Source organism: Mixophyes fleayi, chromosome 10 (genome assembly GCF_038048845.1).
Source record: "Mixophyes fleayi isolate aMixFle1 chromosome 10, aMixFle1.hap1, whole genome shotgun sequence".
In the NCBI taxonomy this organism is placed as follows: Eukaryota; Metazoa; Chordata; class Amphibia; order Anura; family Limnodynastidae; genus Mixophyes; species Mixophyes fleayi.
In genome coordinates, this window is record NC_134411.1 from 61,144,466 (window position 1) to 61,169,772 (window position 25,307).

Below are 25,307 nucleotides of genomic sequence, written 5' to 3' on the forward strand. Positions count from 1 at the left end.
TAATCTCGTCTCCGTGAGTGGGCCGGTTATAATGTTAGGATCCCTTCCAGCCGGCACAACACAACCCGGAGTCTACTCTGCCAGTCAGGTGTTCACTGGAGCCCCTGATGGTGGGGACAGACTGGGCCGCAGACTGACAGAGGGTCGTGAAGTGTGTACCGGCTGGGGAGAACCCAGGCAAGAAGAGTCAGGTCCATGCAGAGGTCAAAGGCCGGCAGCAGGTATCAGTATCGATGAACAAGCTGAGGTCAGAGATCACAGGCAAAGTAGCGGAACGGGTAAACGAGCCAAGGATCAGGGTCACAGGAAACACAAGCGAAGTCCAATACAAGCCAAGGGTTAAACACGGGAAGTCAAAAACGTAGATAACAGGATACAGGAACTGGAACAAGCAGGTCAGCAGACTGGAGCACAGAAGCTATAACCGGCAATGAGGCAGCAGACCTCATTGCCTTAAATACAGACACAGACCAATCAGCAGTTGAACACACTCCTGCAGGTTAATTTCCTAATATCCAGCAGAGCCAATCAAGGCTTGCCCCTGCCCTACACAGTTGCAGGCTAATGCCTGTTAATGCTTAATGAAATCAGCCCACCGGCTGCCTGCTATGCGCATGCGCCCGGCTACCAGCACCGCCGGGACGCAGCGCTTGTGTGGTAGCGTCTGGCCATTGCCTTGGTGACGGCCGGGCAGAGGGAGGAAATGATGTCCCGGTCGTCAAGGTGACGGCCGGGACGCCAGAGGGAGCCAGAAGCGAGCCGCGGCGGCTGTGAGTACCGCCGCGGCTCGTGACACTAATAAAGTATTTTTAACTTTAAATGCAAACTTAAATGAAGTACCTGTTTCAGGACAGAATCCATAGGTCTTATCCTTGTCATAGTCATCTGTTGTTGCACACCACCGGTAGCCATCTGTTCGTCCTTCAGTTGTACAGCTGTCATAGGTGTTGCCTTGAAACTTAAATGGGAACTTGCAAGGTTTTCCGTCTGCATTTCCAGCTAACGTGAAGAGCACTAGGTGGGAAAACAAGGTATTTAGCGATGATTTTGTAACATAGGGTTAATTCAGTTGTTTTTCTTTACATATTTTATGCACTTCAAACATGCTATAGTGGGCACAGTAGAATAAGAGATTGCACTTCATTGAACTATACAAATGCTACTGCCTTTATGAAAGCTACATTTTGAATTAGGTTGCATTGGCATTATGTCCTCTTTGGGACTGACTATACTGTTATTATCCAGTGGTCAGTTGAAAGAGTGATCAATCAGAAATAAAGTAGCCAGTTATAAAAGAGACTACTTAAGACAAAATAGCAAGCAGTCTGCTGACAGACAAGTTGATTTAGTTACAGCATTTAATCAAAGTGATTTTGAATGCATTTGACTTACAAATGAACAAATTATCATATTTGCCAGCTGTTCCTAATTTCCAGGGGCAGTCACAGGTATTAAAATATGTTTCTGAGAAGTTTTGTCCCTACTTTTCAACACTGACCAACTGCATAGTACAATTACAAGTCTGTCCATTGAAGGCAATTCTCACTTTCTATTTTGATTCACTATATTTTGTAATATATAATATTTATTGAACAAATAAAAATAAAAGCACATTATATTTATCTTAATAAACATTGCTTAGGATATAAAAGCAAACATCTGTGTGCTATAGGTTACAGAACCTTTTCTTTACAGTTACATGTGGAACAATTTTCAATAATAAACACCAATGTATTTTTCGAACTCATAACTACGTATGCAAAAGCACAAATATTTGCTAATGTTTTAAGATACTAACTAAATATGAACCTGAGTGGCAAAAAACATGATTTTCCAACTAATTTTAAAGAAGTTATAAACAATAAGTGTATTAATATAGTTTTATTTATTTGTCTACTTTATATTCTAACATTGCAAACTGTACATTTCTAATCAGGGGTTTATGATCTGTTGTCCACTGTCTACATCATGTTCATCATGTGATTTTAGCTAGACAGCATTTTTATTACTGATGATACCACATCCGGGCCACTGTGGTCCAGAATGTACTTGCTTTAGTTAGAAAACAAAGTGTTTTGACTCATGCTGGATGTTCTGTAACTACATAAGCCCAAGCATTTGGGCAGAAAAGGATTTGCTAATCAGAAACATGTGTTCCAGCTGCTGAAAAAGGACATGTTTGGACAGATCAAAAAGTACCCTTAGATCAAAATAGAAAATTCAGAGAAATCGCCCCTTTCAACCACGTAACCCCTTAGTCCTTATTGTATCCTTGTTTGTAATGACTAACCACAAAAATAAGTCTTGAGATTTCTTAAATCAGAAAGCTGACAATTGCAGATTACATTACTTTATTTTTTTATTACCACTGCATATTGGCAGTAATATAATTATCTTTGTCACCATTTGTATTCATTGTTGTGTTACTAAGTAAACTAACAGATCAACTCAATAAAACAGAAATCTTCTGAAATAATGTGTTTTTCTTAATAGCATGTGATCCTCCTCTGCTGTTTCTTCCACATACACAGAGGATATTGAAAAAACAGTCCTACATCAGAACTTTCCTTTTAAAACTCTTTCTTGAGTTATTATTATTTTCTCCTTCATTTAATATACTATGATGAATTTAAAGTCAAGGTATGTCCAGGCAGATGGTTTTTGGATGGGTGCTATTTGAAGCTCTAAATTACACAATATGATTCTCTAAATAACTATGGTAAAGTACAGACAGCTGCTCAAATACAAGCTAACTTTAAACAGATGTTATATGTTAAAAGCTAAACACAAGGGGCCTGATTCATTAAGGAGAGTAAGGTTAAAAAAATTTAGTAGGTTTTCTTCTGGACAAAACCATGTTACAATGCAAGGGGTGCAAATTATTTTTTTTTATTTTGCACATAAGTTAAATACTGTCTGTTTTATTATGTAGCACACAAATACTAGATAGCTTATTTGTACACTAAAATTTAAAGTGGATCTAGAACATGCCCTACCCCAAATTTAAATCTACCATCACATTTTACATTTACCTCCCCCTCCAATGCAACACGGTTTTGCCAAGGTGCAAAGTTACTAATTTTTCTTTCCTTTTCTTAATGAATCAGGCCCAATTAGGATAAGTACATTCAATAGGATATACTTTTGTTAAGTGCCTCCATTTGATCCATTTTTTATGAAATAATACAGTTTAAGTATTGCAACAAATGAAACATTAATCATTAAATATGACTACCATAGAAATATTGTCTGATGCTTTTTAATAATTATTTTTTTAAGCTTTTTTTTTTTGCAATTTTTTTTCACTCAATTAACAGATAACTGACATTGTCCCAAGAGGGCATATATAAGTGACATGATAAATTGTAAACCAGAGTATAAAGAACAAGCCCAGGAGGGGCGTTTACACAATATAAATAGGTAGTAGGATTACAGAACAGTGTGCCAATAATACCTTGAAGAGATGTGTGAGAGTGTGACATTGTATGTGGTAATAGGAAAAAAGGGTGAGGGGGAAAAGAGGGTAAAAAAGGGGGAGGAAGAAGTGGGGGTTGAGACCGAACCTGGGACTCCCAGCAACTGGAGGGTAGACGAAGTGAAGAGTTAGATGGCTTTCAACCTAGATAGCGCTGTTCACAGGAATAGAGCCAATATATTCTGATTTAGGTCATGTGGTGGATTGGCGCCAATGGGACCATTGTAAATAAACCAGTCACCCCACCTGTGGGAAAATTTATGAGTTTTCTTATTGATATATGCTGACTTTTTTTTCCATGGACGCTAAATACTAGATTTTATTGAGAAGATGCTGTCTAGAAGGGGGGTCCAGATTTTTCCAAAGCTTCGCAAACCAGACATCTGCCCACATTGAAAATCTGAATAGACAGTTTCTCTGAGTACTTGTCCAGGACCTCAATAGGGGAACCAAGCAGAAAAGACAATGGGCACTTAGAGACACATCCCAGTAGGGAGCTATTCCCGAGCAAGACCAACAAATTTGGAGGAAGGACCCCTGTTCCCCACAGCCCCTCCAACACAAGTCGGAAGTGGACCCATAGATTTTTTCAGCCGGGTAGAAACCAGGTACCAGCAGTAATATATATATATTGTAGTCATTTTCCTTGACAAGGGATGAGATGGAGGTCTTAGAGACCCTCTCTCTAATTGTCACCCAAGTATTCTAAACTGGCGGTCTGACCCAGGCCAACCTCCCAGCGGAGTTTGTGAGTGTCGGGTTGCTTGGAGGAGGTGAGCAGATTATATAAAATTAAAATCATTCTCCTTTGTAAAGGAGATTGTACACATAAAGACTCCAGGGGAGTAAGTGTTCTTGCTATATCGGGCTTAGGGAGTCGACATATTGCCTTACTTGGAGGTAAACGAATGGGCTAAAAGTAGGGAAGTCAAATTTCTCCCTCAGCAGTGGCAATGAAATGCATTGGTCCGCATTCAAATCATCCCTTACTATCTTGATAGCCTTCTCTTGCCATATTTTAAACTGAGATAGGCATTTTCCCGGGGAAAAGGAGGTATTGTTTCAGAGAGGTGCTATAGGGGAATGGGTCAAGGTGGTCTCAAAATGGGTCTTGCAGTAGTCCCAAATCCGGTGGGTGAAGAAAGCAACTGGGTAAGATCTCAATAAAAGAGGCCTGTTGCCCATTGATACCCCCAATGTTGAGATGTTTTTTCATTTTTAAACAAAAATATATTTCACAAATCATGCCCAGTGCACACCTAATCAAATATGTTATGGTAACACACAAATGTGTCCAACAAACCTTGTTGGAACTACTGGTGTAAAGTTTAGACAGAAAAATGAATGGTAAAAACTAGAGATGGTCACTGACCCCCGTGTTTTGGTTTTGGATTCGGTTTTGGATCTGGATTACCGTCGTGTTTTGGTTTTGGTTTTGCAAAACCGCCATTGCGTGTTTTGGTTTTGGTTTTGGTTTTGTTTGGTTTTGTTTTGCTATTTTTTGGAAAATCCATGTTTTTGGGCCTAAATTAACCCAATTTAGTGCTCCAACTGTTTTAGAGACAAGTAATCTAATTGTTGAGGTAATAAATCATCCAAAAAAACAGTTTAATTCTTCGTTGGTAGGCCTATTCTACACACAAAACAGATTGTCTTCCTCTCCATCTATGCATATTGGCAATGCAGCCATCGTCTTTGAATGTATATTACACCCTACACTTATAGTTAAATATGTAAAGAAATGGAAAAAGCCAGTTTGGTTTCTGTCTCTCAAGGCCCCCCTCCACTTGTATAAAATACCAAAAAATTCAGCCATTATAGACTGTACAATATTAATTGACATGGAGAAAGACAGTTTGGTTTCTGTCTCTCTAGGCCCCCCTCCACTTGTATAAAATACCAAAAAATTCAGCCATTATAGACTGTACAATATTAATTGACATGGAGAAAGCCAGTTTGGTTTCTGTCTCTCTAGGCCCCCCTCCACTTGTATAAAATACCCAAAAATTCAGCCATTATAGACTGTACAATATTATGAAAAATGGACAAAGCCAGTTTAGGGTCACTCTGTCTATGACACTCTACCCTTAAGGATTAATTGCCCTAACAGCAGCCTTTCAAGATGGTATGTGATATGGAAATGCCACAAGTCCCTTTCCTCTTTGGGGGTAGATTGCACCCTACACTTATATAGAAAGTTTTAAAAAGATGTTATCGGCATCATCTTCAGCTTAATCCTCACCCTCATCAGTGTGTACGTCATCATCACAGACTATCAATTCATCGCCGCTTGAATCCGCCATTAGAGAACAGTCAGTGCTTGGATGTCTTGGATGGTGAAGGCCTTCCTCGTGGAAGATGTAGTTCATTTTTATAAACATCATTTTCTCCACATTTTTGGGAAGTAACCTTCTACGGCGATCACTGACTAAGTTCCCTGCTGTGCTGAACACTCGTTCAGAGTACACACTGGAGGGTGGGCAGCTTAGGTATTGCAAAGCAAGTTTGTACATGGGTTTCCAAATGGCCTGCTTTTCTTCCCATTAAGGAAAGGGACTGTCTGACATTTCCATATCAACTACCTCTTGAAAGTAATCCTCCACCATCCTTTGCATGTTTATACTCATATTGGATGGAGTTATGGGCAAAGTGACCCATTTTTTTGAAAAATCCTTCAAACCAGCCCAGATGTTAAATTGTTCTGGTCTGCCCCCTGTGTCTTCCCTGCTTCTTTTTTGGAAATTTAATTTTTTACGAGCAACAGCTTGAGAAAGTGAAGGAGGACATGTCGTCAAGCCGAGGCCCAGTTCAGCGGCCAACTTGCTGAGCAATAGCTCCTTGCAAAAGTTCACATCTCGCTCATTTACAAGTAAAGACTCAATGTAGGTTTTAAACCTTGGATCAAGCACAGTGGCCAAAACGTACTGATCCGAGTTCAAGATCTTAATAACTCGAGGATCATTGTGAAGCGAATTAAGTACTTGATCGACAAGGCCAACATACTTTGCTGAATTGCTTGCTTTCAGCTCCTCCTTCATTTTCTCAAGCTGCTTTTCCAATAGTCTAATTAAATGAATGACTTGGCTCAAACTAGCAGAGTCTGCATTCACCTCACATGTCACAACTTCAAATGGTTTCAGCACCTTGCACAGCACTGAAAGGATTCCCCACTGTGCAAGAGTGAAATACATCCCCCCTCCTTTCTCAATGTCATGGCTTGTGCAATATGCTTGGATGGCTTTGCGCTGTTCCTCCATCCTCTGAAGCATGTACAGGGTGGAATTCCACCGAGTTACCACCTCTTGCTTAAGTTGGTGGCAGGGCAAGTTAAACTGCTCTTGGAGCTGCTGTAATCTCCTACATGCTGTGGCTGAATGCCTGAAATGGCCTGAAATTTTACGGGCCACCGAAAGCATCTCCTGCACCTCACGTTATTTCGTAGGAAGCTCTGCACCACCAAGTTGATGGTGTGAGCAAAACAGGGAATATGTTGGAAATCACCCAGCTGTAATGCTCGCACTATATTTTTGGCGTTATCTGAAATGACATACCCTGGGGAGAGTCCGAGTGGTATAAGCCATGCATCAATCACATCTCTCAGTTTGTGTAACAAATTGTCAGCCGTATGCCTGATAGTGAAGCCGGTGATACAAAGAGTGGCCTGCCTGTGACAAATGTTACGTAGTGGTGTACATGCTGCTGCTGTTCCTGCTGGTGAAGGTGAATGACCAACCCAGTGGGCTGTCACAGTCATATAGTCTTTGGTTTGGCCACTTCCACTTGTCCACATATCTGTGGTTAAGTGAACAGTGGGCAGAATGGCATTTTTCAGCGCAATCTCTACATTTTTACACACTTTTTGGTATAGTTGTGGAATAGCTTTACGGGAGAAATGGTGTTGCGATGGAATTCTGTAACGCGGACACAAAACCTCAATTAACTGTGAAAAACCAGCTGCGTTTATTGTGGAGATTGGATGCAGATCTAACACTAACATTGCAGCCATGGCGTCTGTGATTCGCTTGGCGACTGGGTGACTGCTGTCATATTTGCTTCCCCTCGCAAATGATTGTTTCACAGTTAATTGCTGAAATGTAGGACTGCTCATTTTATTAACCTGCCTCTGGGGTGACGATTCACCCCCAGCAGCAGCAACAGCAGCAGCAGGACTAACGCATTCTTCAGAGGAATCAATAATAGTGCCGGAGTCATCCAGCCTTAAGTGGGATGCCGGGCTAACTCCGAGCGCTACTGAGGATATTGATGAGGATGGTGTGGTGGGTGTATTTTGCAGCCGTCGGTATGTCGGTGAGCAGAGGGTCTTAGCTGATGGGCGAGTGCTTGTATTCTTTTGGGAAGAACTTTCAGCTTTTCCCAACACTTTGCCATGAACTCTCATTAAATGGCGTAACATAGACGAGGTTCCAAGATGGTTAAGGTCCCTCCCTCGACTGACTGTGGCTTGACATACACTACAAATGGCTATACAATTGTTGTCTGGATTTGGGTAGAAATAATTCCACACATAAGAAGTGGATTTTTTTGTTTTATGCCCAGGCATGACAATGGCCTTTTTCTTGTCACGTGCCAGAACTGCTGCCACTGGTGCAGGACTTACACAAACAACCTCATCCTCATCAACATCCTCATTAGCGCCCTCGTCGCCTACACAAATCTCCCCCTCATCCTCTTCTAATTCCAAAGTGGCATCCTCAATTTCGGTATCACCGGCTACATTCGGGCTATTAAGGCACACATCAGCAGAATGCTCACGATTAGACATCCCACTGTTGGATGGACTCTCCACAGGGATTGTTGTCATTTGTGAATCAGAGCAAATATTCTCCTGTAATGCCTCACTGTTATCTTGCAGCTCGGCTTTGACACGTAACAGTAGTTGTGCACCAATTGTAGGCTGGGTAACTTTTTGGGATCTGCCACTAATAGCCAAAGGTGAAGGCCTCATTCTCTCTTTGCCACTGCGTGTGTAGAATGGCATGTTTGCAAAAAAAAAATTATCGTCACTTAACTTTTGCTCAGTTACACTTCTATACAGTAAATTTTTTTTTGTTTTTTGCACTAATTTGAAAACACTCTGTTGTTTGACATCGCCTTGGCCAGATGACGTACTGGGAACACTAACATCAGGACTGGTGACAGAACCTGGTTGCTCATTCAGATCATATGTGGACTGCTTTGAATCCATTCTGAGCGCAAACCACTGGGGAGTGCTAAAAATTATTTAGTAGATACTGCTGACAGATATGACTTTTGACAGCCAGAAATATTAATGCACAATTAGGGAGGACACCCCAAAAGCACTGAGGAGTGCTAAAATTATTTGGTAGATACTGCTGACAGATATGACTTTTGACAGCCAGAAATATTTATGCACAATTATGGGGGACACCCCAAAAGCGCTGGGGAGTGCCAAATATTAAGAAAAAATAATAAACCTCTATCCTCCTCTCTGCACTAGCTATTTTGGTTAGAGCAATTGCAAGAACAATATTGTATTCTCTGTCCCGGCTCTAATTAGCCTATGACTACACCCTGCTCTCTCCCTCTGTCAAATGGCGATGGATTGCTGTGGAGGCGTGTATTTATAAAGTTGAAGTATCGCGAGAACCGAGCCCCGAGATCCGACGACGTCATGATGACGTTCGACCTCGATTTGGATTCGGAACGGGCGGGAGAGTACCGAGCTGCTCAGCTCGGTACTCGGATACCCAAGGTTCGGGTGGGTTCGGTTCTCGGAGAACCGGACCCGCCCATCTCTAGTAAAAACAGCAAATACAGTGTATAAAAAACATAGGTATAGTGTTGATAATAAATATAACTATTTGTATGAGTTTTAGTGCGTTATATACTAGACTCATGTTATTTTAAGCTTAATTGTTAGAAGTGTATGTGTACACATGTACACTGTCTATGTATACTATACTTCTTACTTTTCATACATGTCTTCTGGGAGGTGTGGAGGTCAGGTATGAAATGCAGAGGAGGGCAGGTGTGACTTGGTGGTGCATTTACATCATCAAGTGGCAAGGCAATGTTCATGATGATGATAGTTGCATCATCATGTCCCTGTCTACTCATTATTAGCAGTGGTGTGAGGTGAGTGCAGGTGAATTGTTTCCTGTGTGTGCAGGGAAACTCATTCTAATTTGGGAGTCTTTCCAGGAGAGTAGGCAACTATGATATATACAGTCATAAAGTCTTACCATGTGTGATGTAGTCTATAGCTCAAGACATTTTGAATATATAGGTTGTAATGAAAAAATAATGAACATCTGTGCCTATAGTGGATAGCACCAATACGTATTTGGTATTTAAGGGTCACCTCAACATCTGAAATGATAAAAAATGACCTGCAGGATACACAGAGGCAGTCTTCATTAACATTTTTTACTTTTCATTATCACCAGTGTGAAACATATTTTTGGTTATGAGCAGAAGCATTTTGGTCCTGCTTACATTCATGAGGACAAAAGCCATACTTTCCATCTGCATCAAAGTTGTATGTAGTGGAACACCAGAGGAATCCATCAGTCCGCCCAGAATCTGTGCAGCTATTGTATTCCTTCTCATTGAAGAGGAAAGGAAATTTGCAGAACTCTCCTTCAGCATTTCCATATTTCACTTTCACAACTGGAGTGGACAATAAGAGATATTGATCAGCACTACTCAGGAGACAGCAGAAAAATAGCAATATATCATTTTTTCTGTTTACTTTTGTTGGAATTATTTTATGGTATTTAAGTCAAAACCACGGAGTACTTGTAACGTTTCAGTGAGTAGAGTACACAACTACAACAGTAATGGAGTTGCACCACCTCTAGACAGGAGTCAGTGTGTTCAGCAAGAAAATTAAATGTTCTCCTCAATAACATTATTTCTTTCAAGAGGTATTGATTGTGTACATGTTTATTGAAACTATCATCAAAATAGTAATGCAAAAATCTCCACTGGTGTGTATTGAAAGTAGTATTCTATATTTAAAATAACATTTTATCCATAGTGTCATAATATTACACCTTACAAGTCAAATATATCTCTAAAATCGTTTCTCAATTTTTTAATTTTTTTCAGCATAGTCTACTCGGAATATGAATGAAAACATTCACCTAATTCACATTGCCTTTTTTTCAATAAATGTGGCAATCTAACAAAGATATTAGTTAAAAAAAAATATCAATGATACCATATGATAAAATCAGTTTAAATATTAGAAAAACATATCATATACTTATATCAAGCATATTGACATTCTATCTTATTACAATACAGTGATGAAACACAAGATGCATGAAATATACAACATTGAGTAACTTCTGTAGTTGTTCTACAGGTCCATAAAATTAAACAAACATGTTTGTAAAATATGAATGGAGTAGGGTTTATTGCATCTTCTGACATCCCTATTCCCTGAATTGGAAAAAGTATAACAACAAGCTATATAATTGGTGCTAATTGGTAATCCAGGTAAGTTAAATAATGCATCACAGAGTTCTGTAAATTCTAGTTCCATTTTTGTGCAAATATAGGCAAATACCCACGTATACAATCTGTAATCTTAATACATTATCGCCCTTTGGTACTGAGAATTATGAAGGGCTTTTTTATACTCACTGAACTGATTACACTAGACTCATAACTTGGAGGACTTATTTTTTGAGATAGGCCTTCAACTACAACATCAGCCTCCTCCTTAATTTGGTCTTAAACTCCTACAGTTATACTATGAAACTAAAAACACACTCAACCATCACTTCTCGACCATTACCTACAGAATTATGAATGTACAGTTATAGCAAAGGAAATCAAATTACCTTGACCTTCTCCTAAAGTCCAAAGCTCATCATCATCAAAATGGGAATCGCCACCAACTCCAGATCCTGGAGCAAAAGCATGAGCCAATAGCCCATCTTTACCATCAAATGGATAGCCATCTCCATGCTCTACAAAATACATGTGTCTAGCAGTCAAAGATTTGGGCAGTCAGTTTAAAAGCATACACATTTAACATGAAAAGCAAAGGAAATGGAGTTACCCCAGCGGCCAAAGTTAATCATGATATCAGCTTCTCCATCCATTATTCGACTAAACTTCAGAGGTGTGACATCACTCCAGACTTGAAATGCTCGAGCAAAAGCATCATCCACAGTTTCAGAATCCAGATCTGTAGTGTACCCTAGAATTCTAGAGAAAACTTTTAAATGTTTAATAAAAATAATGTGTTTTTAACTGTAAAGAACTTAACATTCTAATATACAGATTATGTCTACAGAGGAACATTATGGACAAGTCATCACTTTACCTGTATGTGATCTGGTTCTTTTCCCATTTTGGCTTCCTTGGGAAGAACTGATAGTTGGATACATCTGGGTTACCACATCTTGGCTTTTTCATGGTCTCAATTGTCTTTTGATCCATCTCCCCTGTCTCAGGAATATGAAAGAATTGCTGCATTTTCTTTAATGTATCTTTCAGCACCATCAGACATGTGTCTTTAGGGCAGCCATAGTACTTCAGAAGGTATTGCTGTAAGGTAAACATTGTGATCATATAGCACCCATAAACATAAAGTAATCATGTTTTGAATTCAATACATTCTACCATACAGCAGTTAAAATGCATGCTTAGCATTATATTTTGTGATAACTATTGTGAATAAACTGCATGCTCCCTATAACTAAAATGTTTTTATTTCATTTCTGATATCATATGAACAATGTAACAGGAAGTGATTTGGGAAATCACAGATTGATGTAAATTTTGTTAAAGTTTAAAATTGTGTTATCTCAAATCTAGAGACAATTCCATCCTGATGCTAAATAACTGATGTAATATCTCAAACTTGTGGTGCCAGGTAGGAAGGGGGCCGGATTAGCCCATGCCAGGTTATGTTTCTAAAACTGTATAAAAAGAGCCCTGTTTGAACATGTATTGTATTACTTCATCTTTAACTTCTGGATGATCGCTAGTACCTCAAACTAACGTGTAACTGTCCTTTTAAGGACTTCTTGAGCTAATAAACATCATTGCTTAAGGATCCTGCTTTAATGCTTGCCTGCTGTAATTCCTGTGACCTACAGATTGGACCAATCTAATCCGTTATCTGGCTGTTCTGAGGTTGGGACCCAGCATCTAGTACCAAAGCTCTGCCCACTACCCTGCAGTTCTGGCCAATGTGAGAGGCCAGGGGAACCATCCATGGCAACCCTGATCTGAAGGGAGAGGTCAGGGGTACCATTCTAGGTAACCAGCAAGGGGGTACACTAGCAGCAAGAGTCACCCAAAAGGCACTAGTGAAGGAACCTAGTGGTGACAGCAGAGTCCCTCCTACTGCATTTAGAGGGACACAATTAGGATAAAGAAAGAGGACAGTGGCAAGGCCAGTCCAGCCAGTCCCCAGCAACATGACAGGGTGGCATTGGAGGTCCATCCTGTCTCACTTTGATTTGGGGCTTCACTGCTCATGTGCTTGCTCCCATGCAAGTCCAGAAGAGCAGAGCAGCGACCTTGGGAGAGTATGAAGCTGGAAAAATAAAATAGTAATATTTCTCTTACTGTGTATGCGCACATGTTGCAGTCTTATTTTATGTTAAGCATATCTTATACTTGCAGCTCCTTGCGCTTGGAGAGATGGGCCACGTATATTGTAAGTACACTGAGGATATGGATGTCAAGCACACCCCTTAGAGATGCACCGAATTTGACGTACACATTACTTTAAAATGCACCTTTTAGGAGGCACATCTATCCTTGCATCCGATAGGTTTGGTGCAATTTTCCAAGTTGATGATGCTGGCCACATCATTGCACAGGACATAGCTATACGCTACATATAAAATGCACTTAAGATATGTGCAACTCAAAATAAAGCCATTGAAACATAAGTATATAGATGTATTCTTACATGTACACAAAAGCCTCCTCTTTACTTTCTACACAAAATCAAGGCCGTAGTGTGAAATGTCTACCACTGACTTAATCTACAGAATCAAATCAAATTTCAGGTCAATACATAAAATATATGCTATATACGGTGTCACACAGGCCGCAATCATCTTGCTTATCCCTCTCATTTTCATACCCAACACTAGGGTACCTTTTCTCTATTCACACTCCCTCCCGCTCACTGCGATCGTCCAACGATCGTCGCCTCTCTTCCCCTCTGATTACCTCCTCTCACGCACGTATCCAAGACTTCTCCCGCGCCGCTCCCCTCCATTGGAACAAGCTCCCCCGCTCCATCAGAACTTCCTCTAATCTGTCCTCTTTCAAACGAACATTAAAAACCCACCTTTTCCTTAAAGCCTTCCAGTCTCATGCCTAAACTCCCACCGGTCGGCTACCTCTCTTTCTCATCCCTTCTTCCCTTCTCCCCCTTCCTCGACTCCGTCTCCGTTTCTCCCGTCTCTCCGTCTCATCCATGTGTCTGTCTGTCTTCCCCTCCCTTTAGATTGTTCGCTCCTTTGAGCAGGGCTCTCCTACCTTCTGTTTCCATCACTTTTAACTGCGCTCTCCAGCTACTCACCTGCTCTCAGTCCCTCTGCCCTCTGTCTCCTCTCGCTTTTCTCCGCTCCCCTCAGTGACTCTCAACCTGTCATCCGTGCCCACCCTCTTGGGCCATAGTTACCTGCCTATACTCACTTTTCCCCTCCCTCCCTCTCTTTCATGCTGTGCCTGAGCCCCCAGAGTTATAGTGCTTACTGTTACTTGTACTGTGCTGTTTCACCTTGTACTGTGCCATTGTTTGTCCTTGTACGGCGCTACGGATACTTTGTGGCGCCCTATAAATAAAAATTAATAATAATAATAATAATAATAATAATAGGGGAACTGGAAACTACTCAACACTTTAAAAACTATCAATTTTTTTTATAATTGCACACGATCCAACCAAATAATCTTAATCTCAAACCTTTTTATAACATTGCCTCCAGCACATACAAGCTAACAGTTGTTAGCACCTATAATATGCTTACCCCTACCATCATTGTGTCATGCATCTCACAGACCATAGGATGTACACAGCTTGACATCAATTTACATTTTCAGACCCTAATAAACTATCAGCTTCCATCAGCATTCCCCCACTTGAAGTTTCTTGATCCAGATGATTCACTCAAATTAAGCAGTCAACACACACCATATAACAGGACTCTCAATGTGAAAATATAAGAAGGTGTGTAAGCCAGTGTAACACACCCATTACATGTGTATATGCTTGAGTGATGCACTCCAAGTATTATAGGCTGAATGTATACTACTCTGGGGTGTGCCTGTAGTGTACTGGCGGGAGTGGAACATTTAAATATCGACTCCGCTACTCAGGAAAAAACTGTCTTTCAGATCTTCATCAAATTTTTTCAGTTTGAATCTAAACCATTAACTTATGGTTTAAACCCACAGTGCAGTGATAGGATCCCTATAGTCTTCTCTATCCCCTTTCCAGAGGACTGCAAAGAGAAATATAAATTTCAGCCACTAAGTGACAAGTACAAGTCAGTATGAAAAGGAAGATCCTGAGGATTAGCTTCTTGTTATGAAACCTGCGTGTGCAGTGGAACCCGTCCATGTTACTATCCATTGTACCCTGATAAGAAAAGGATTGCGCTAGTATGGGTGGTAACAACCTACACCACCCCATAGATGGAATGGGGGTCACACCAGTAAGAGGAAACTTTCTAAAAATCCAGTACTGCAAAAAAAAATAAAAAAATAGGAAGCAATACTTTGTTAAAAAAAAACCATAAAATAGTACTTTACTAAACCAATCCTCTGTAAAGCAACATTTTTGTTTGTAGATTTTATCAAGCCATTCATATATTTTACTGCTACTTTTTTCATAACAACACTTATTTTATTCTGTATGCATAAACAAGGCCCAGTACTACTTGTCTGAATCCTTATGATGAATACAATACTCAAAGGGCGTTAACACAAGTGCAGATATGCAGTACTGCACAGCAACTAATTAAAGTGACAAGCTTTAATTAGTCGCTATGGATTCCAAATGTAAAATATAATAGGACATCCACATTAGAGAATACAGAATATGCCTGATTAGAAGTTCAAACCAGATGGAGAGTAATTCCCAAAAGGGCCTCTGTCTGTCAGCTGCTCCATCATGGGTGAGGACATCCAACTGCAGCCAAAAAGTATACCAAACTTAGGTTAAGGATAGACACTCCTTATTTTGCATTGGTACCTTTAGAAATTACATCCAACAAAAGAAGTAGTACTGTACAATTTAGTTACCCATGAGTACAAATAAAAAAAACACTTTAAATTACATGAGAATTACAATTATGCATATAAAGAATATAGTACATTATGAGATCAGCCCTTTACTGTCAATAGTTTTTTATGAAAGGATTTTAGGGCAATATATGGCCATTACATGAATTGTAAGATGATGGTAATATATTGTGGTTGATTAGCTATAGGCCGAGTTAATAAAAGTGAACTCCATCTGCACTGGTTGTTAAAATATAGGCAGAGAAACAAACAGACACACATGCATTACTTCTACACCCTTACACAATTAGTTACTATAACAGCAAATGAACAGGGCACTCAAGTATGTAATGTGACAAATGTTACTATTTACAATCTTTATTTATTATTCATTAAACCATATTTCAACAATTCATGAAGATAGATGATCAATACAAAATAGCAAAATATTTAAGAACAGTATAACAATTTATCATTTATTATTAATAGATGGTATAAGCTGCCAGTGTTGATAAGTAGCTGGTTCAGTCACACAATTGTACTACTGGGACAACTAGCATGGAACGGTGAAAATAGGATTCACTACTGTGTATTAAAGAAAATGTATCTGGTATCCAAAAATGGTAAAAGCGCCATATACTCCCAGTGCTAGAAATGCGGAGAATAAGCATCTTCAAAGTTGTCTGCAGACTTTTCATTGGATATAAATAAACACTTTACTTTAGGTAGCTGTAAGAAGTAGGAAATAATGATGTACTTTCTATTGTCTACGGAACGTCAGGCATTCTTGGAGCATCGAACAATTCACACGAACACATGCTTTCAATTAAAGCGAGCTAACAAAAACACAGACTTACAGTGACCATTTCTTTATCAGTCTTGGGCGAGGTGTCCCCTGGAAACTTAATGATGGGAGAAGGTGCCGCCGTATTCTGATCAAATTGAACAATGAATTGGAAATAAAAGGCACAGAAATGAATTACATGAAGGGTCTTCATTTTTTTTAAACAGTGCCACGTCCTTGGAAATTGGGAATAACTTCTTTCCGAAGCTCTGGGTGCTTCAAATACAGCAAATCCTTACCCACTCCCTACAGTTGCAGAGCGTTATGGTCGGGCTTTAGTTCCTTTGTATGGAGCGCGATCCAGATGTAGTGTACATTCTGCAACTAACACATATGAAATGTGGAAACATGAGAGGAGGGGGAAGGCCAGATGTGGTTGGCAGGATGTTCTTAACCCTGCCAGTACCAGAAAGTATATTCGCTGTTGGACTGAAAGATGCTCTTTGTAGGCTGTGTTTGTGAAATCCCAGTCTACTGCAAAGCTGAACTGTAATACAGCATACATATATTAAAGTCTAACATTGCCCACTAAACAAATGTATGAAAAGGCCGGTCAGTTCTATGTGGAATTATACAAAACTGATGCCAAAACTGAACGTCAAACATTTAAAGTGGACCTGAAACAATGACTTATCATTTTCTAAGAAATTTCACATTTACCACTTGTTTCAGATATTTATATGTATGCATTTAATCTGTCTTTGGCATTACTCTTTGGAAGCATTTTCCTAATCTCAACAGTACTCAGTTATTCAAGTACTATAAATGCAAAAATGTTTTCTACTTGTAATTACATGTTTTAAAAATGAACAATCTTATTTATTATACAAAAGCAAGGTTGCAAAGACAGTATAGGTGATGTTAAATGCAATGTAGAGGGAATGTTAGGAAACAAAAAACATAAAAAATAACAAATACTTTTTCAAAGTGTCACCAAAGACTACTTTGACACAAGTAGGGACACTTCATTTGTTTACCTTACACTTTAGATAGCTTGCTTTCTCTTGTATAGATGGTAAATAAGCTAATTGTTGTACTCCTAAATTTCCTGTTATGGCAAGTTAGACTATGGTTGGAGCATCTTATAATATGCATTATCTAACATGAAAACATGTTAAAACATGGAACAATTTGACAGCAGATAAGAACAACTTGCCCCAACTAGCCTGCCCAATTTTTAACCTATGGTAACCTCAAACTCTCATTGATCCTATAATCTTTGTAAGGTTATCCTTTTGTCTATCTCAAGCATGTTTAAATTGTTCTACTGTACTGGCCTTAAACATCTCTAATGGGAGGCTTTTCAACTTATTCACTACCCTTTCTGTGAATTAGTTTTTCCTCAAATATCCTCTGTTTCTGTGCATGTCCTTGTGTTCTAATATTTCTCTTCCTTTGAAGAATGTTTTCCTCCTGTACCTTGTTAAAATCCTTGATATATTTGAAAGTTTCTATCATGTCCCAGTTTCCTCCTCTGCTGCAAACTATACATATTAAGATCTTTTAGTCTTTCTATGGTGCTGTAGGCCATGCATCATTTTAGTTGCCTTTCTTTGTACAGATTCAAATGGATTTATATCCTTCTGAAGATATGTCTTCTAGAATTGAACACAGTACTCTAGATGAGGGCGTACCAATGACCTATATAGTGGCATTATTACTTCTTTTTTTTTCTGCAGTTGGAGTAAGCTGTACATTGGCTCAGCTCTTTGTCCAAGCTCCCACTTTTCCTTATTCTCACACATATAAAGCTTTGGATATTTCTGAATACTGTTGGCAAACACCACAGCAGTGCTGAGGATCGATTTTATACCAAAAAACAAGTCTGTATTAGGATCTACTGAACTACCATCTCTGTTCAGCTGTGGGACCCACAGAGCTTAACTGTTATTGCTGTTTCAAAATCTGTTAAGTTATCCACTGAGCTCAATTGTGATTGCTGTTACCATCTCTGGTTGGCTTGTAGACCCTCTGCACCCAACTGTCAGCATCCTCCTAGACTTCGTCGTGTCAGTGCGGCAGGAACTACCTACAACATTAACCCCAGCCAGGGGGCGGTAAAGCATCCTTCATCTCCTCGATTGCCCTGTACAATTTGGATAAATTGTTAATTTCCAATTTCTCATTAGATACCGTAGCCAATGCACATTCATTCACTTCTCTCCACCATGCACCTACTCAATTTACAGTGTCTCCTATTTACTGTCACCATACTTCTCTCCAAACTCCTCTTCTTTCTCCATCATCTAATTCCTCCCTCCCAGATTTATGATTACCCCTTCACTACTTTCCTCCTCACTAGTCTGTACATATGAACTGTTTTGTCTCCTGCACCCACCAGCCTACATAAACAGAAATAAACCTCACACCCACAAATCCTCTTTGCATGTCCTCTTTCCCTGCTCCTTCTCATGGCTGCAGGTGATATCTCACCTAACATTGGGCCCCATACAATTCTTATTATCTGCTCACGTGGCTCGCTCCACCCCACACCTTTTAATTCATCCTGTACTTTCAATCCCACCAACCTTATCCACATATTTCCACTACCCTCTTTTCTCTACTCCTGTGCACTATGGAACGCCAGATCTGTTTATAACAAACTTTTATCTATTCATGATCTATTCATTTCTAAATCTATCAACCTCCTTGTCATTACAGAAACTTGGCTCACCCCCTCTGACACTACTTTCCCTGCAGCTCTCTCCATTGGGGGACTCTCCCTCAGCCACGCTCCCAGACCTGGAAACAGACAAGTTGGTGGAGTAGGCATTCTACATTCTCCAAGCTACACCTTCCAAGTCATACCCACTAAACTCTCCCTCTCAGTCTCTTTCTTTGAAGTCCACACTATCCATTTATTTTATCCTCTCCACCTTCATATTGCTGTCATTTATCACCCCACAGGTCCAGTTTCCCAACTCCTTTACAACTTTGCAGCCTGGCTCACTTATTTTCTATCCTTTGACCTGCCTACTCTCATACTGGGAGATTTTAACATTTCCAATGATAATGTCACTGTCTCTTCTGCCACTAAACTTCTTTCACTCACTTCCTCATTTGGTTTCTCCCAATGGAACTCATCTCCCACACACTGTGATGGGCACTCCTTTGACTTTGTCTTCTCCCGCTACTGTTCCATTTCTAGTTTCTCCAATTTAGCATTCCCATGCACCGACCACAACCTCCTTTTCTTCAGCCTCACCTTACCTCATGCCCTCTCCCCTGCACCCAAATCCACACGTACTGTAACGCTTCGGCCCCGCATACGGGTACCAGCGTCTGTACCTTCTTCTCGCAGGCGGTGATACCGGCGTACTCTAGCACATGAGTTCCATTACGGACACAACCTTGCGGTCGGAGCTGCACATGTGTCAAACCACAGTCCTCCTTTGAAACCTCCTCTCTTCCCTCATTGGCCGCAGGACCTTGGAGCGCTATTTAAACCACCTGTGTTCACCTGTCTGGTGCCTGTTCTTCAAGCTCGCTTCCTGCAGCAGTGAATCTGGCTCCTGCTTCCTCCGTAACCTGCTTCCGTTGTGTCAGCCTGCTCTCAACTCCGTGGCCAGCATTTGAACTACCGCTGTTCCAGTGACTCTACTACTGCATCCTGAGTTACTCATATTGTGTCAGCTTCAGTTCTCTCTCCGCTGCCTCTCTGACCTACCGCTGTTCTTTTGACTCCTCAGCTGTTGTCCTGAGTTACCACCGTTGTGTCAGCCTGCTCTCCTCTCCGTGGCCAGCATTGAACTACTGCTATTCCAGTATCTCTACTACTACCTCCTGAGTTACTTATATTGTGTCAGCCTCGGTTCTCTCTCCGCTGCCTCTCTGAGCTACCGCTGTTCCTGTGACTTCTCAGCTGTTGACCAACATTGTGTCAGCCTGCTCTCCTCTCCGTGGCCAGTATTGAACTACCGCTGTTCCAGTGACGCCATTGCTTCTCCTTGTGTCAGTGTCTGTCTCCCATCATCTCCTGGCTCCTCCATACCTCTCTGCTGTGTACTCTCTCACGGGGCCACGACCTGCGGGATAGGTGCCACTAAGACCATACTCCCTTGCGGGGGTGAATACCACCTATCCGTTAGACTCCGCGCTCGTAAGTGAGCCTTGTCATATCCAGCAGGGTCTGGGGATCCATAGCTCTGCCAAGATAACCGTGACAGTAAGAACAGGCTAAAAAGTTGTCCGATCCCCCAGTGGAGCCGTCAGCTAAGGATATGCTGCAACATTCAATTACACGTGTAGAGCAGCAAGACAACACTCAGCGGCAACTACTATAGTGTTTCCAAACCCTGGCCAACTGCCTGGATGCTCTACAAGCTGCTCAACCATCCGTCTCTGCTTCTCCTCCAGAACAACCTCCTACCCAGCAGAGCTTTCCCACTACCCTCAAGTTGCCTACCCCTGCTAAATTTGATGGGGACCTTAAACTTTGCCGTGGTTTCTTAAACCAATGCTCAATTCAATTTGAATTACATCCCCCGAATATTCTGACGGATAGGACCAAAGTGGCCTACATTGTTTCCCTATTGACGGGACAAGCCTTGGCCTGGGCTTCTCCCCTTTGTGAGAGAGAAGATCCTTCATTCAGTAATTATCCTGTTTCCCTAGCAACCTTCTGACGGATTTTTGATGAACCCAGATGAGTTTACTCAGCCTCAGCCAGCATTCTCAGGTTTCACCAAGGGAACCATTTGGTTGCTCAATACATTATAGAGTTTCGTACTCTCTCCTCAGAATTAACCTGGAATAATGATGCCCTTGTAGTGGCCTTTTGGCAAGGACTCTCAGAACAGGTTAAAAATGTCTTGGCGTTTTACAAGCTTCCCACTACTCTAGATACTATCATCTCTCTTTGCAATAAAGTGGACCTCTGCTTCTGTGAAAGGTCGGCTGAGAAGGAACAATCTCGCCGCTCATCTTTCAAGCTCGCTCGTCGATTCCAGTCATACTCACCAAGTCCCGAGGAGCACACATGCAAATCGGGAGGGCCCGCTTAACCTCTAAGGAGAGGGACAGAAGATGCGAAAACAAATTGTGTATCTATAGTGGCGAATCTGGACATTTCTTGAATTCCTGTATCAAGAGTCTGGGAAATGCCAAGCCCTAATCTGCTCCGGGGAGGTCAGGTTGGGGGCTTTCAATACCGTCCCGCCTTCTGTCTGCTCCTTTAGTATTTCCCTAAAGTGGGAATCCTCCAAATGTTATTTACAGGTCTTGGTAGACTCGGGTGCTGCTGAGAACTTTATTTCATTGTCGTTAGTGTCACTATGGTCTCTTCCTACTTTCCCCTTGGAGACGCCAGTCATTATTACAGCCATCAATGGCTCTCAACTTCCCGGAGGCGTGATTAGGGGTTCTTTACTCTGAGGAGATCTCATTTCTGGTGTTCTCTCATTCCAGCACACCCATCATCTTGGGCCTTCCCTGACTTCGTGTACACTCCCCTAAATTGGATTGTAAGTCCTCCGAGATCCTAGCCTGGGGGTCCCATTGTCAAGCCGACTGCTTAACTCGAGTCAAACCTGTGCAGGCTCTTTCTTCCTCCACTGCCTCACCCTCTTTGGGTTTACCTCCTCATTATCAGGCCTTCTCTGACGTATTTGATAAGAGCCGTGCTGATCTTCTGCCTCCTCATCGCCCATGGGATTGTCCAATAGACCTACTACCCAGCGACAATCCTCCCAGGGGACGAGTTTACCCACTCTCTTAACCTGAAACCATAGCCATGTCTTAATATGTTAAGTAAAACCTTCAGAGAGGGTTTATCAGAACTTGAGTTCCGTGGGCGGGGGCAAAGTTCTTTTTCATAAAAAAAAAAATGGATCCCTTCTCCCTTGTATTGATTAAAGGGGGAATCAAAACCTTCAGGGACCTCCTCTACTCCTATTTGGTCGTATATCTTGATGACATCCTCATCTTCTCTCAAGATATCGACTCTCACCAAAGGCATGTCTCTGAAGTTTTGCCCAGACTCCGGAGAAATCAACTATATTGTAAGCTCGAAAAATGTGCTTTTGAATACACCTCTATGCCCTTCCTGGGTTATGTCATATCTGGTTCAGGTCTTCAGATGGATTCAGAGAAAGTGTGGGTTATCCTGGATTCACCAAGCCCCGTTACTCTCAAGGCTATTCAACGCTTCTTGGGTTTTTCAAACTACTATAGGCAATTTATTCAGAATTACTCCACTATAGTTGCTCCCATTACCAAGAAAGGGGCCAATAGCAGAGTCTGGTTCGAGGGAGCACTAGAGGAATTTACATTCCTGAAGCAAGCCTTCTCCTCAACTCCCATACTCAGGCAACCCGACCTCTCCCAGGCTTTCTTCCTAGAGGTGGACGCCTCCGTGATAAGAGTAGGCGCTGTACTTTCTCAGAAGTCTTCATCCACAGACTTCTCCCATGTGCTTTTTTTCTCGCAAGTTCTTTCAGGCTCAACAGAATTATGCTATAGGAGACAAGGAATTATTGGCGATGAAATTATCCCTCTCGGAATGGCGCTATCTCCTGGAAGGGGCTCAACATGTGGTCACCATATTCCCTGATCACAAAAACCTCTTGTATCTACAGACGGCCCAATGTCTCAACCCTCACCAGGCCCGCTGGTCATGTTTCTTTTCCCGTTTCAATCTCCAGGTGACCTTCAAACCAAGCCACTTGAACAAAAAGGCAGATGCGCTTTCCCGGGCCTTCGACTTCTGGACTCCAACTCACCCTCCAGTCGCCCCATCTTGGATCCCATGTGACTTCTGGGTCTTGCTACTTCAAGCTCTCCTGCCCCCGGGATAACTTTCATTCCTGTGTCTCTTCAAAGGAGGCTACTATGATGGTTCCATACCTCCAGGTTCTCCGGACACGCAGGGTTCCTTAAAACCTATGAGTTTGTATACTGGTGGCCTACTCTTCATTCAGACATCAAGTATTTTGTAGCCGCCTGTAGTGTCTGTGCCCAGCATAAATCTTCCCGGTCAGCTCCCATGGGTCCACTGTTGATGTCACGGTTTGGTACTCTGGACTCTTGGACCTGCCCAACTTGATGTTACTCCCAGCAGGGCGCGGAGTCTAACGGATGGATGGTTTTCACCAGGGGTGACCGCAAGTTGATTTGAGCTTAGCGGCGTCTGCCCGCAGGTTGCGGCCCCTACCAGGAGTGTTAGGCCAGGCCCCAGGGGAGTGGTTGTGAGTGATGTGTAGACACCCTGTAGATATTGGAATGTAAGCTCTACAACCAAGCAACGGAGTGAAGACAGATGCAGGATGAACAATTCAATCAGCGGTTTAATGATGAGTAGAGGTTGAACAGAACAGTCTGTAGTATATTGACACAAGAAGAGTAAAAGCAAAGTGTACAGTTCCTCTAGCAGCGTAACAGGAGTAGATACAGCTTAGCAGTATAATGGCATAATTAATAGTAGTAGAAGCATGAACAGTCCAGCAGCAGAATGGAAGCGACAAATGCAGCTTAGGTATTTGGGGACCACAATATGGCAGCTCGATAAGAGAGGTACAGATAACAGTCCAGCCAGCAGGGTAATAACGATAAGGGCAGCCTGAGTGGAGTAACCCGTAATACAGCTATGCAGATAGATACAAGTGCAGCAGGAACAGTTCAGCCAACGGAGATAGATGAGATCAAGCAGCTTGAACGATGCGACCTGTAATGCAGCCGGACCACAGGGACAGATGCAGAGTAGATGATCCAGGCAGCACGATAGTAGGAGTTGGTACGACTTGAGCAGAGAAGCTTGTGGAGCCGCGACACAGCGGAGACAAGTCTATCTTGAGTAGTGCAGGCCGTGGAGTGGCAACACAGCAGCGACAGGTTTAGCTTGAGTAGTGCAGCTCGTGGAGCGGTAACAGAGCAGCGTCAGGTGTAGATTGAGTGACACAAAGCGTATAGCAGCGACACAGCGGAGACAAGTATAGCTTGAGCAGTATAGCCCATGGAACAGCAACACAGCGGAGACAGGTGCAGCTTGAGCAGTATAGCCCGTGGAACAGCAACACAGTGGAGACAGGTGCAGTTTGAGCAGTATAGCCCGTGGAACAGCAACACAGTGGAGACAGGTGCAGCTTGAGCAGTATAGCCCGTGGAACAGCAACACAGCGGAGACAGGTGCAGCTTAAGCAGTATAGCCCGTGGTACAGCAACACAGCGGAGACAGGTGCAGCTTGAGCAGTATAGCCCGTGAAACAGCAACACACAGCAGAGGCACTGACGATCCAAGTAGACACACAAGGAATAGACAAGATCCTAATCAGGCAGGTAACTTGATCAATAGGCCTAGAGGAAAGGGAGGAAGTGCCTTTTCAAGTTTGGAGCCAGAACCAGGAACCAATAGGAATCTTGTCACGGACAGACAGGTACTAGGCCTGCGCATGTGCAGATCCAACACTAGGAGCTGAGGTCTGCTTAATGAGGGACAGGTGAGTATCTTAGTCTTGGGTTATGGAAGCTGAATAAGCGCCGTGTGACAGTTGCCCCTTTCGGTACTAACCAAGCCCTGGACATATACAAACATGGACTTCTCTAAAATGGCCCATTTTATTCCCCTTGTTGGTCTTCCTTCCTCCTCGGTCCTAGCCCAGCATTTCATTAAAGAGGTATTCCATCTGCACGATTGTCCTCTGAAGATCGTGTCCGATGGAGGAGTTCAGTTTTCCTCTAAATTTTGGCATGTGCTGTGCAAGATTTTTAACATCCAACTCAATTTTTCCTCAGCTTACCACCCAC

At 41.9% G+C, this 25,307-nt stretch overlaps 2 protein-coding genes across 3 annotated transcripts in view; both read right to left on the reverse strand.

Annotated features, from left to right (window-relative positions):
- Nucleotides 1-16,912, reverse strand: part of MMP2 (matrix metallopeptidase 2) — a 210,872-nt gene extending 193,960 nt beyond the window's left edge. Inside the window, exons 1-6 of the mRNA XM_075188829.1 lie at nt 16,582-16,912; nt 11,796-12,019; nt 11,529-11,677; nt 11,308-11,436; nt 9,953-10,126; nt 841-1,014 (exon numbers count right to left, since the gene is read on the reverse strand). Coding sequence (XP_075044930.1) covers nt 841-1,014; nt 9,953-10,126; nt 11,308-11,436; nt 11,529-11,677; nt 11,796-12,019; nt 16,582-16,722 — 991 coding nt within the window. The 5' untranslated portion in view covers nt 16,723-16,912. The remainder of the gene's footprint in view (nt 1-840; nt 1,015-9,952; nt 10,127-11,307; nt 11,437-11,528; nt 11,678-11,795; nt 12,020-16,581) is intronic.
- SLC12A4 (solute carrier family 12 member 4) overlaps nt 1-25,307 on the reverse strand; it is a 1,264,335-nt gene that overhangs the window by 958,055 nt on the left and 280,973 nt on the right. The window lies entirely within an intron of this gene.